General features: G+C 46.6%; 1 protein-coding gene across 4 annotated transcripts in view; it reads left to right on the plus strand.

Moving 5' to 3' along the window:
* The first annotated feature begins 2,404 nt into the window (after positions 1 to 2,404).
* The window catches only part of ADAP1 (ArfGAP with dual PH domains 1), a 47,247-nt gene continuing 36,847 nt past the window's right edge, over positions 2,405 to 12,804 (plus strand). Inside the window, exons 1-3 of one of the 4 annotated variants that reach the window (XM_072982505.2) lie at positions 2,405 to 2,532; positions 11,144 to 11,274; positions 12,460 to 12,551. In XM_072982505.2, coding sequence (XP_072838606.2) covers positions 2,445 to 2,532; positions 11,144 to 11,274; positions 12,460 to 12,551 — 311 coding nt within the window. In that variant the 5' untranslated portion in view covers positions 2,405 to 2,444. Of the gene's footprint in view, positions 2,533 to 5,451; positions 5,902 to 11,143; positions 11,275 to 12,459; positions 12,552 to 12,804 lie in introns of those variants that run through there. The other 3 variants (XM_020808730.3, XM_072982506.2, XM_078381549.1) reach the window with 3 other exon arrangements.

Here is a 12,804-nt window from a genome sequence, read left to right on the forward strand (position 1 = left end):
AAGGCTTCCTCCGTTGTTCTATGGGATCAATTGATCCTTTTGTTGAAATGATCCTTGTTGATACAGAACAATCTTCACTGTTCCTTCTGCCACCTTCACCACCCTATAATCCCATCTCAGGCTTCTGAAGGTAGGGGCCTTTCTCCTATTTGATTTTGTTGTGAGATATAAATCTCTTTCCCCTCCCCCCGTCTCTGCCACCTTCTGTGCCCAGAAGGGGAGGATCACTTAGCAACTAGATTGGGGAGGAAGAAATTTATATATATAAAAAAACAACAAATCTCCTTGGAAATGCAAAAAAAAAAAAAAAAGAAAGAAAGAAAGAAAAAGAAAAAAAGAAAAAGAAAGAAAACCCACAAAAAACACACCAAAAAAGGAGCTCAAAACTTAATTAGTTTTGTGCATGTGGGTTTTTTTAAAACTTAAAATGCAAGCTCTTGGCTTTCTTAGAATCTTATTTGGAATATGAGTATTCTAACGGGAACCCGGCCTGTACACAGACAAGCTGGTTGGCCTTCAGGGTTTGTGGGTGGTGACTCCCATCAGTCCCAGCCAATGGTCAAGGATCATGGAAACTGTAGTCCAAAATATCTGGAGGGCACTAACGGAGGAAAGGCTTACTCATCCGTACAGAAGTCTGGACTCACTTCCAGGAAGAGCGGACCTCTGAGGACAGTTCCATGGCATCATGAATGATGCCTGGGGGTGTGGGTCACATTGAACCAGGTGGAATTGGCCAGGATTTTAAGAACCTTGTGGTTTATGGTATGGTTTGAAAAGCATGAGCTCATTACAGGGGGAAGAAGAGAAGGAGGTTGATTAGAAGCCATTCTAATAAGGGGATGGGTTTTTCTGCCTTTATGGTGTGACATTCTGTTTTTTTATTTAGCACACCCTACCCTAGTTTTAAAAGTTTTATATGTTGTTCATCATCAATGTATTTTAATCAGTTTTATAGTTTTTTTTCATGTACAACTTTAACTATGTTCTTAATTCTCTTCTTTTTAATACCTGAGGTGGTCGACAAATGAGACAGACAGACAGACAGGCAAAACCGTACATGAAGGAGATATAATTTCCTTTCTTCTTGCAACATATCTGTGACATTTAAGTATTACTGATTGTTGCATCTTTAACAATCCATAATTATACTAGGATCTGGATGTTTCGATCAAGAAACCATATACGAGGAAACAAATATTTTTTCAAGACCCGATCCAATTCTCTAATTGTTATTGGACACACAGGGTCTTGTAATTCGTCCTCTCCTGTCCATGGCCCATGCTGCTGGGGAATACTGGGAGATGTAGTCCCCGAAGCAACTGCCTTAAACTCTTGGCTTGAAGTTATCCCTCTTACACTGCAGTCATGATGTAGCTTCATTACATTGCAGTTACTGGAATTCATTACAAGAAATCACAACAGCCAGTGAGCTGTACTCATTAGAATGGTCAAGGGATGTGTATGCGGTTTTATTGATTTTTAAACTTGGGAATGTTTGGCTTCACTCAGCATGTCGTTTCTAGACTGCAGGGCAGTTCCTTGTAACACCTTGGTGTTGTTCCAAAAAAGTAACGAAGAGTAACGACCATTGTCCCGGTTGAAAAGTGAGCAAAGGGGGAGGTTGTGTAACGGGGACCGTACCTAACCGCCTTGGCTGTCGGCAAGGTAAGGCGAGTTACTGTCTTTTCCTTCCAAGCGGCGAAAGCCAGACAGACCGATAGATACTCCCCTTCAGCCCCGCGTCCGACCTTCCCGCGCCGCGCCCGCTTGTAGGAAGCCGCGGCGGCCACGAGGGGGCGCCGGTGGCCAAATTCTGTTTTTTTTTTCTTTTTTTTCTTTTTAGGCGAGGTGGTGTTGCAGGCTTGCGTCGTGGGGGGGGGAGTTGGAATAATTTTTTTTCCTCCTTCTCTCTCTCTCGCTTTCTTTCTCGTTCTGATTCAAGGCAGAATGCGCTTACTGGCCGGAGGAATGCGGAACCTCCCGCCCAGCCCAGCCGGGGGAGAGATGCTGAGAGGCGGGCCGGCGAGGAGCGCCCGGCTTGCCAGGGGGGGCCACCTTTAAGGGCGGCCAGCCTCCCCCCCCACCCTTAGCCTCCCCCCTTTCCCCCGGGGGAGGAATTGGGGTGTGTGTGCCGGGTGTCTCCCCATGAAGCATCCCTCCCTCCCCTCCCCACCTCCCGCCCTCCCCTCCCTGGCTCGTCTTCACCCTTGCCCACCCCCAGCTGCCAGGTAGGAGGCTGGGCAAGGCGGGTCCCCCCCCCCACGCGCGCCCCCCACCCCACTCCCACCCCGGTGGAGCCCCCCCACCTCCAGGTGAGCGGGGGGGGCAGGACGGCGGCCGGGAGCTGTCCAGCCGCCCCACCCCAGACCCAGAGAGAGAGAGGAGAGAGGGGGGGGGGAGACCCTCCGCAGCCCCCCCACCCCCCCACCCCACGCCCCGCCATGGCGCTGAAAGAAAGGACCAAGAAAGCATTACTGGAGCTCCTGCAACGCGAAGGCAACGAGGCGTGCGCGGATTGCGGGGCGGCAGGTAAGGGGGGGGCGGAGGGGGGGGCGCACCAGAAAGGGGGGGGGTGCGCTCTGCCGAGGATGCAGTGTGTGGAGGGGAGAGGGTCCGCTGCTCTCTCTGGAGACATCCCCCCCCCTCCGGGGATGCGGGTGGGTCTCCGCACCTGCTTGCCTTCCCCAGAAAGCTCCTGCCCCTCCAGAGAGAAAAATCTCCCCCCCCCCGCAGCTCTCTTTACTTTCCCTTTCCCCCCCCTCCCCATAGGATGGCTTGGGGAGGGCTCCGATCGCTGGAGCTCAATGCATTCCCCCCCCCCCCATGTGGATCAATGCTGCAGAGGATCCGTCTACAAGGAGGGTGCAGGGATCTCCCCCCTTCCTTTCTTCTCCCCCCCCCTCCAGTTTTCTCCATCCTCCTTTTGACCCCTGCGAGGCGGCTCTTGCAACCCAGCCGGGCTTGGTCGGGAGAGAAAGAGGAAGCGGTCGCGGGGGAACGAGTTCCAGGGGAGGGGGGAAAATAAAAATACAGAGAAAACTCAGCTTGTTACTGGCTTTCCTTGGGGGGGGGGGGAGTCTCGCCTGGAGCTCCTCCAAACTTCCCCGATGACCGGGAGTTGCCTCCTCGGTTCTCGTTGCGACCCCCCTTGCAACTGCAGAGCCCTGTAGCTCGGTGGTTTATGGCTCTGGAGCCAGAGGTTGGGAGTTCAATTCCCCCCACTGGGCCTTCTTGGCAGGAGCCGGACCCAGTGATCCACAGGGTCCCTCCCAGCTCAGATGATGATGATGATGATGACTGGATGACAAAAAATAAGGTGTGGAAGTTGTGCGGAGACCAGAAGCTAGAAACCAGTTTTGGACGGGCTTCGAGGGGCCACCGTCCTCCTGGTATCGAGTGCTTTGTTTTTGTTGAAAATAATAATATGTGGCATTACAACTCCTCTCTGCACTAAGGCTTGTCTGTTCAATAGTTCGAACATAACTTCGGCTTAACTGAGGTGAGGAGCCCTTTGTCTTAACTAGAGTGACAATCCTAGTTGTCAACTTCTTTAAAAAGAACAATGCCTTGCCTTTTCTGGTCCTGGTTAGGAACAGCCTTGGATCTGCAGAAATGAACAGCCAGATGCTTAAAAATTTATTTTATTTTTAGGGGGGAAGGAGAAGTTGTTTTCATCGGCTGGGCAGGTCCACCACTCAAGTTCTTGCGGTTGGCACAGGAGCATTTTTTTTCTTTTTAGAAAAACGTTGGCACCCTTATTGTGGGGAAGGTTGGGATCTCCCCACAATAAGAAGAGAGAGAGAGAGAGAGAGAGAGGTGTCTTTCGGAAGCGGCTCCTCCCATTCATTCTCCCCCTCTCGCTTTCTCTGACTTCAGTTGTAGAGGCTGATGTCATGGCAGATGCTAGGTTGGACGCCTCGTTCTCTCTGCTCTGAGCTGCAGTGCAGATTAGATCTAGCGAAGAAGCAGAGACAAGAATATGTGTGCAAATGAGGGTCTGGAGAGGAGGAGACCAGCAGAGGGGGAGAAAAACCAAAAAATGAAGAAAAGGAGAGAGAGAGAGAGAGAAGATTGTTTCATTCTGAATGATCCCAAATGATACTGATCCATTGATCTGATAATTGTCCACTCTGGTCTTTCCCCAAACCAGTCGTCTCCCCCATGTGTTGTATTACAAGTTCCATTGGGCTTAGCTTTAACCAGAATAGATGGTGGTGATGGGGGTTGTAGTCCAGGCTGGGGATTCTGCCCAGACCGTCTCTCTCTCTCTCTCTCTCTCTCTCTCTGTATCTTTGTTGGCAGGCACCTCGGACAGCAGTGTGCTGTGCTTTGCTCCCCATCCTACTGTCCCCTTGTCTTCTCCTTCTTTCAAATCCATGCGGCTCTGGGTACAGCAGAAGGATTTCCGTTAGAGACATTAGCGGGCTTGCTTTTTATTGATAACACGCTCAGCTAGAGACGGACTGGCCTTTTTTTTTTTTTTTGAACAAAAAGGATAGCAAAGACGTGCACACAAACCGCACTGCTTTCTTTCTTTGCTGGACCTCTGACCTAGAACACCTGTTCGACATCATTCCATTCTAGATACATTCCGGGTAACTACGATAATCATGTGCCGTCGTCAATTCTGAGTCATGGAAACCCTTTTTAAAAGGGTTTTCGAGGCAGAGAAAACACTGAAGGCTACCCAGGCTGGCTGTCTTCCACAGCAGGAATTGAACTCGCAGCCCGGTGCCTCAATCTACGGTACCTTTTAACACACGTTTCCCCAACAAAAACCGTTGGATGGCTTTACACTCATGCCTTCTTTATATTTGTATCTTCAAAGCATCTACTAAAACAATAAATATATATGTTTATAGACAATTCAACAAGTAGCCTTTTGATGATGGGATATGTAGTCTGACAACCTCTTGGAGGCACAGATTCCTCCCCTCTGAGTTTAGAGCATGGAGAACAAGCTCACATTAAAATGTAATAGTTAAAGTGCCAGATGTTTTTGTCTTGTTTGTTTGCTTGTTTGTTTTGTCTCTTTGGATTTTGTAAGATCTGAAAAGACTTTAAGATTCAAACCTCCTGGAAGGGCCAGTGGTTCAGCAAAAGAACAAGGCATATTCCTAGATTTGTGAAGGGTACTTCCGTTCTATTCAGAATATTTTGGGATTTATAGTGGAAATCTGTTGGAATAAAGTTTCATGGCCAGTTCAAAGAATAACGTACGTCCAGTTCTTGTTATAGGTCATCAAGTCGCTTCTGAATTAATGACTTACGGCATGTTCTCTCCTTAACAGCCCTGCTCACATCTTGCAGATTCAAGACTGTGGGTTCCTTTAGTCAATTCATTTCATATTTTGTCCTCCTCTTTTCCTGCTGCCTTCAGCTTTTCCTACCATTATTGTCTTTCCCAGTGAATCTTGTCTTCTCATGTTGCGCCCAAAGTAGGACAACGGAGTCTCCGTTGATCTGTCCCAAACCACAAATTTCCGACCTTAAATATTATGTCCCAGAACAAGCTGTGGAAAGATGGGCTAATCGCCAGCTACCTTTCTCCTGAGCTGCGGCTTTGCTCCCGCCCAGTGTAGTTTCCATGGCAGGCTGATCCCGTTGCGTGACCTTATTAACCTGACACAGGAAACATCTTGCTGGGCACAGCATCAATCTGATGGCAGTCGTGACCTTCTGGAGCGTTTTGCCCCCTTCTCGGAGGGCGGACGGGAGCAGCTCGCAGATTGGATATTCCTAAACCATGGGCTGCGAGCGTCGTGCCAGGGCTGAAGGGCTGCAAAGGTTGTGGACAGCTCCCAGTACCGACAAACGGAGGGGTTTGCCCCGGGGTGACTCTGCCTGAGTCACCGTTCTACCCTTGCCTCCTTCTGGCAATTCCTCCTGTCGAGACAGGTGAGTCCTGTCGCTTCTCTGCATCCGCTGGACCCAAGTCACAAGACAGCAGAATGACTGCTTTGTTGGGTCAGGATTTGCCCCCTGGGTCTCTGTGTAATTTGCTGCCGATTGGAGGGCTATAAGTAAAAGAAGACAGCTATCCTGCATCATCTAAAATCTGTGTAGGAGAGAGGATTTCAGCTGAACAGGCTGCATGACATGGAGGAAAAAACAGATAGATAATAGAATGATGTGGGAAAGACTAGAGGGGAGTATACAGTGGTGCCTTGCTAGATGATGATAATCCGTTCCACTGAAATCGCTGTTTAGCAAAATCATTGTCTAGCAAAAAGCATTTCCCCATTGGAATGCATTGAAACCTGTTTAATGCGTTCCAATGGGGAAGAGTCGTCGTCTAGCGAAGATCGGCCATAGGAAAGCAGCTTTGCGAACCGCGGATCAGCTGTTTAAATACCTGTCTTGCGAAGGTTAGATCCCGAAAACACCCGTTTTGTGAGTGCGGAGGGAGCTGTCAAAATCATCAGCTAGCGAAAATCGGTTTGCGAAGCAGGGACCAAACATTATCCAGCAAAATACCCCCATAGGAATCGCTGTTTTGCGAATTGCTACAGCGATCGCAAAAAGTCAATGTCTAGCGAAAAAACTGTCATGCGGGGTAACTGTCTAGCGAGGCACCACTGTAATGGAAATGGACCTTGCTAGCCGATTGGTGCCTTTGACAAGTTTGTTTTGATCCTGTTGAGGAAGGCGCTGGGTGACCAGAATTTTCCCGAACCCTCCATCCCATTTCTCCACTCCGCTCCCACTTTCCCGCCGTTTTCCTCTCACAGTCAACCCGTCAGGCAGTCTGTCAGGAAGCAACAACCCATGAAAAGGGGCTGGCTGGCATCCTGCATAGGAAGACTGTAGTGTTCCTGTGCAGGTCTTAGCTTATTCTTTTATGTTCTTATTCAAGTCATTAAGCAGGAATTAGGGATTCTAGCAGTCTGTTACCCACCCATTGAACTTTTTATAGGTATTATGACCATCATGTAGCAATGAAAATTGTTCGGGCAAATTGTTCCTTTCACGTCTGTTGTTCCCCATCTTTTCTGGAAGCCACACTGAACAGACGTCCGCCGCTTTGCCAGCTGTATTGTTTTTTTTTAATTGCCTGTGTAATAGTTTACGCCTAGAAAATGTACACAGATGAAATCCTGCCTTGCTCTCCAACTGGTCTCTGTTGAGAATCCCTGGCGTCTGATCTGATCCTGTCCCCAAATATCTCACCAACGCCTCCCATCCCAAATCACAACGTCGTGACTTCCGATCCTTTTGCTCGGATCTGCCTCAGGATTACTGAGGCGTTCAGAAAAGGAAAGCAGTCACATTTCAGAATCTGCCTTTAAAATCTCCAAACAGCAGGAGAGTTCAAATCTCTCTCTTGTGGGGAGGAAGCCAAATATCTTGATCAGATGGTTGTAAGCTCTCTTTGTGAGAAACTCCCCAGGGTCGGATTCAGAACTGAGGGAAATTGAAGGCCAGGCTACAACAAACATGGGGGGGGGGAGCTGTTTCAATAATATTCCTTGAGGTGTTCATTCAGGAACACTTCTTACTCTTTATGAAAATTATAAAAATATATTTGTTATGTTATTTAATAATAAATTAGCAATAATCACTGGCTGTCAAGTCAATTCTGACTTATGGAGACCATTTTCAGGGTTTTCCAGGTAGAGAACACTCAGACATGGTTTACCCTTCCCTTCCTCTAGGGGGAGGCCTGGGACAGTGCAGCTGGCCCAAGGCCACCCAGGCTGGCTCTTCTGGCATGCACGGTGGGGAATCGAACTTCAAACCATACTTAACTCACTGAGCTATCCATGGTTTGGGGTTCTGGCTGCAGAGCCAGAGGTTGGGAGTTTGATTCCCCCTGGGCCTCCTTGACGGGGGCTGGTCCATGAGGTCTCTTCTAGCCCTGCAGTTCTAAGAAGATGGTGATGATGATACCTTCTCTTCTCTCCAAAACGTGGATGTACCTACAAAAGCTCACGTTGAAATACAACTTTATTCACAGTCCTCTAGAAATTCGGGCATCTTCCCATGTTGCTGTGCAGTCCCAGGCTCCGTTGAATTTCTGTTTTGTTCAAGCATGTTAATTTTGACTCATTTCCACCTGAGTTTGCAAATGAATTAGTATGCATTGCATCTGATATATCCATGTTTTTCAAGCAAGCACTCTGTGTAGCCCTTCTTGTGTGCAACATCCCCTGATGTCTGCATTGTCCATAGAGTCATAGAATACTGGGGCTTATAAGGCTATCTTACTTCCTCTGGTCCCACCTCTGCCAATCGTTTTATGGGTCATATATTTGCAAGCTAATAATAATGTTGATCCAGTGATAAGGTGATAGAGTGCTCTAGTGTAAAACTCATATATGTAAGATTTTTTTTAAAATAAAAATTTGGAGGACACTCGGGGGGGGGGGAAGAGGAAATAATGTGTTCCCTGGTTCCTGGACACCAAGCCCCAACTGCTGACATCACCAAAACACTACCTATAGACATGCCCCTCCTCCTTTACAAGAACATTTCACAACCGATCACATGGGAAGAAGCCTATTTGAATCTTTTTAGCCTGAAAAAATAGAAGCCTCCCGGGGGGGGGGGGGACGGGACACTTTGGTAGCAAAAAAAGGGCTGGATCTATTTAAATCAGCCTTTGCATTGTGCGATAAGTAAAAAAAAAGACTTCAAAATCCCCTGTTTTATAAGCAGAGCAATTCCCGTGAATTTGACCCTGCGCTCGCAGCCTTAATCACTTCCACCAGTGCTGCTCCTCACCTTGGCCTCATAAGAGTCAGGCTTGACAATGGTTTTAATTCCCGTTTATGTCTCAAACATGACTTGGGCTCTCTGAGCAAAGGTGAAGCTGCCTCTTAACCAGGAACGGGCTCCTTGGTGTAATCAGCTGCTGCCTAATTGGAGTCTTGAACTTGAAAATCGTTAAGCTAATGGAAGTGTGACTGCAGTAGCTCGGTGGTGGTAGGAGGAAAGGTGCTGTTCAGCTCATTAACTAAGTGTAAGGGTGCAGATAAGTACCAGCGATTTATGGCTGTCTTCCTGACCCCTTGAAAATGTAATGTGAAAATCTTCCACCCCTCCTTCTACATAAACGCTCCCTAGCCACTGTCATTATGCCGTTCTGATGCTATGAGGAAAGGAATGTTGTAGTAGGGTGGAATATAATTAAGGTGGCTTCAAACACCTTTTCTCATTACGAGAAGAATAAGGTCCTCCATCCTTGGAGCTGATGGGAATCGGAGTCCACGAATACCTGGATTGCCATGAATTTCCCAACCCTGCTTTATAAGGTATCTGATCTCCAGCTGTTCAAGATTTTAAAGATGTAACCACCAGCACCTTGATCTAGGCTCAGAAATGGCTCACACGTGATGAAAGCAGGTAAAATAATAAAGCCAGATGCTCTTTAAAAAAATGAGGCTGGGTCAAAGTCTCGAGGGCTCCGGTATGAACCACCTGCTCATTCCGAAAGCTTTTCAAAGGCAGTCCTGAAATAGTTATGTGTTACAGTAATCTAAGTTTGCTTACTTTTACAGGCTTGTTTATAAGTGAGATGGTGGCTGTAAATGTTTTATTGAGTTTATTTATTTATTTGTAGGGAAAAATAAGCAGTATACATCATAAAATTCACTGAGTAGGAAATAAGCAGAGAAAACATCAACAGGAAAGAAGAAAAGGCAAAACGGACAGAGAAGGCATTAAGAAAACAATAAAAATAACAGTAGCTGTTAGTCATAATCTGTTGTTAGAGAGGATTGCAAAATATAATAGAATAAATTCACAACAGGAAAGAAAACCTACCTATCATGGAACCCCCCCCTCTTCATCTTGCCATTTCTTTTTCCAAAATTATATTAGGCATCCTTCAGTCTCGATAGACTAGAGTAATGTACTCTGTATGGAGGACTTGGAACAGCATCTAGTGTGGCTGAGAAGGCCAATTCGAGAGTGCCCATCCCTTCCACACTGAAGACAAATACAGTGGTGCCCCGCATGATGCCGATAATCCATTCTGGGAAAATCGCTGTTAAGCGAAATCGTCATCATGCGAAAAGCCTTTCCCCATTGGAATGCATTGAAGCTCGTTTAATGCGTTCCAATTTATATTTATTTATTTTATTTATTTATTTGATTTTTACCCCGCCCCTCTAGACCAATGGGGAAATTACCTCGTCATCCAGTGAAGATCGCCCATGGGGGAAGCCATTTTCTGAGCTCCGGTCAGCTGTTAAAAATGGCTGCCCTGTGAAGGATGGGTCCAGAAAACACAGGGCAGCCATTTTGCGGAGCCGGAAAAATCGTCATCTTGCGAACAAACAGTTCGCGAAGCACGGACCTAATTGACGTCCAGCAAAATTTCCCCATAGGAACAACTGTTTTGCGAATCACTATAGCAATTGCAAAAAGTCACCATCCTGCAGATTCGTCATACGGCGGGGTCGTCGTCTAGCGAGATACCACTGTACTGTATTCTTTTTCCAAAATACCAGCAAACAATGGCTGAAGCCTTGTTCTTTAGTGTAGTAAGCTAGCATAGACTCATTGATTCTGTGGAGTTTACAGGAAATTCGGCTCACCAAAGCCCCACTGATTCAATGGGCTGTCCCTGGTTGTGACTTGCTTTCATCTTAGAACCTTAGAACTGCAGGGCTAGAATAAAGCTGGTGAGAATCGCAGTCCAACATCTGGTGGGCTGATGTGGGCTGATAGGTGGGTTCCAGATGTTAACGGGTATTTGATTTTTCTACAAGTGGCTAAAGTGGAGGACAGGGAGTCTAGACACATGGTTCTCAACCTTGGGTCCCCAGATGTTTTTGGACTACAACTCCCAGAAGCTTTTCTCACTGTTCCTGGCTGGAATTTATGGGAGTGGCCATCCAAGAACATCTGGGGACTCAAGGTTGGGAACCACGACCTTAGATCCAGGTGCTCATCCCTACGGAGCCACAAAACTTAGTGGATGGCCTTGGGACAGTCTATCTTCCTGGCCTACCTTGCAGGACTCTTCTGAAGATTAAGGAGGAAGAAGCAGAACAAGAGACGCTACTGGCCTGAGTTCACTGAAGGAAAGATGAGCTAGAAATGTAGTTAAAAATAATTGCGTTTATTCTTATTCTTCTCTTCCTCATCAAGCTGCAGGGGAGTTTATTCGTTCAATCTGCTCTTTGCTTTGCAGACCCAGATTGGGCCTCTCATACTTTAGGAGTGTTCATCTGCTTAAATTGTTCAGGGATCCACCGCAACATCCCGCACATCAGTAAAGTGAAATCAGTCTTCTTAGATGAGTGGGACAGCGCCCAGGTTGAGGTAAGTGCTTGTGTTAAGAGGGAAGGAAGGCTGGGTGTTTTTTAATTGTATTTTTTCAAGCGTGCACCTGTTATTTGGGTACAATAGGGCCCCCTTACCCATGGAACCAGTATCTGCTGATTCACTTATCCGCAGTCCGAAAATATTAAAACTATTAAAAGAGCAATGCGAGAAATATATGTTTCTAAAGATGACGTTACCAGACCTAGAGGGAGCCAGAAACCATGCTAAATACAGTGGTGCCCCATATAGCAACGATAATCCGTGCCAAAAAATCATCGCTATGCAGATTTGTCGTTAAACGGGGCACTCGTTAAGCGAGGCACCACTGTATAGTGTTCTTCACTATAATCCACATTTCTCAGCATCCATGGGGAGGGGGCTTTGAACCGATCCCTTATGAGATAGCGGCCCTACTGTGTTTCATTTCCACTTCAGCTGATCTAAAGGGATCCATGTGGGAATTGTTGTGAAGTGCCATCCAGTCAATTTTGAAAGCCCTAACTGGGTTTACAAGGTATGTGAGATTTTAAAGGAGTGGTTTACCATTACTGGCCCCCCGAAAGACGTCTGTGGCCAAGAAGGGATTTGAATCCAGAGGTTCTGAATGTGTCAAAATAAGACTCATTCCCCCCCTCATTTCTGTGGACTCTGGAAGATGGAGCATGTGTTCTCCTAGGAGTACTGCATTCTAGATTTGTCTTTCCAGTGTTTTTCCAGCCATCCACACGACGTTGGCTTTCTCTCGCGCTGTGCAGTGCTTTTCTTTCCACCCTGTGTCTTTTGACTCCCTTTCGTTCCTCTGCAGGGCACGGTTTAATAGCGCTTGTCCTCGGGCTGAAATTTCATTAGCATTTCATGCTATTTGCAGTTGTTGTCCTTTGTTGGAAGTGTCCAAGTAGCACTCAATTAATGCTTTTTTTTTCAAAAGAACCTCCAGGCAATGCAGATCCAGCTAGGAAAAAAAAGTCTTCTTATAAAATAAATAGATTTCATAAGGGGAAGGCGGATAGATTTTTAAAGAGATTTCTGGACCCCGATGCAGATAAACCCATGTTCTTTTGGGGCCAAGTGGCAGGTAGATGTTCCATCTGGGAGACGTGAAAATTCTTTTCCAGAAGATTTGGGAGGCCCCTTCTTCTTTTTGGAAAACCAGATTTCTTCTTCTTCTTCTTTTTTTTGCAGTTCATGGCTTCTAAGGGAAACAACGCACAGAAAGCACACTACGAATCGAAAATCCCGCCCTTTTTTTACAAGCCGACTTTTTCCGACTGCCTGTAAGTACCTCCGAAAATTTATTTTCCTGTTTCTAGCTGCTGGGTAAAACTTCTGTGTTGCTGCACCATTGGCTGTGTGTGCATGTGTGTGTGCATGTGTACACATTTATTTGTACTGAATTTTTAATTCCTTGGTGGGGCTTGATTTATTAAAAAAGGTCCGGAGAATCTTTATAGTCCTCTTTGCATGTCTCAGGAACACTCTTCATCTCATTGATTCTCATAAAAAACTTCAGCATACCTAGATGTTGCA

This window comes from Pogona vitticeps, chromosome 13 (genome assembly GCF_051106095.1).
Source record: "Pogona vitticeps strain Pit_001003342236 chromosome 13, PviZW2.1, whole genome shotgun sequence".
NCBI classification, from domain to species: Eukaryota; Metazoa; Chordata; class Lepidosauria; order Squamata; family Agamidae; genus Pogona; species Pogona vitticeps.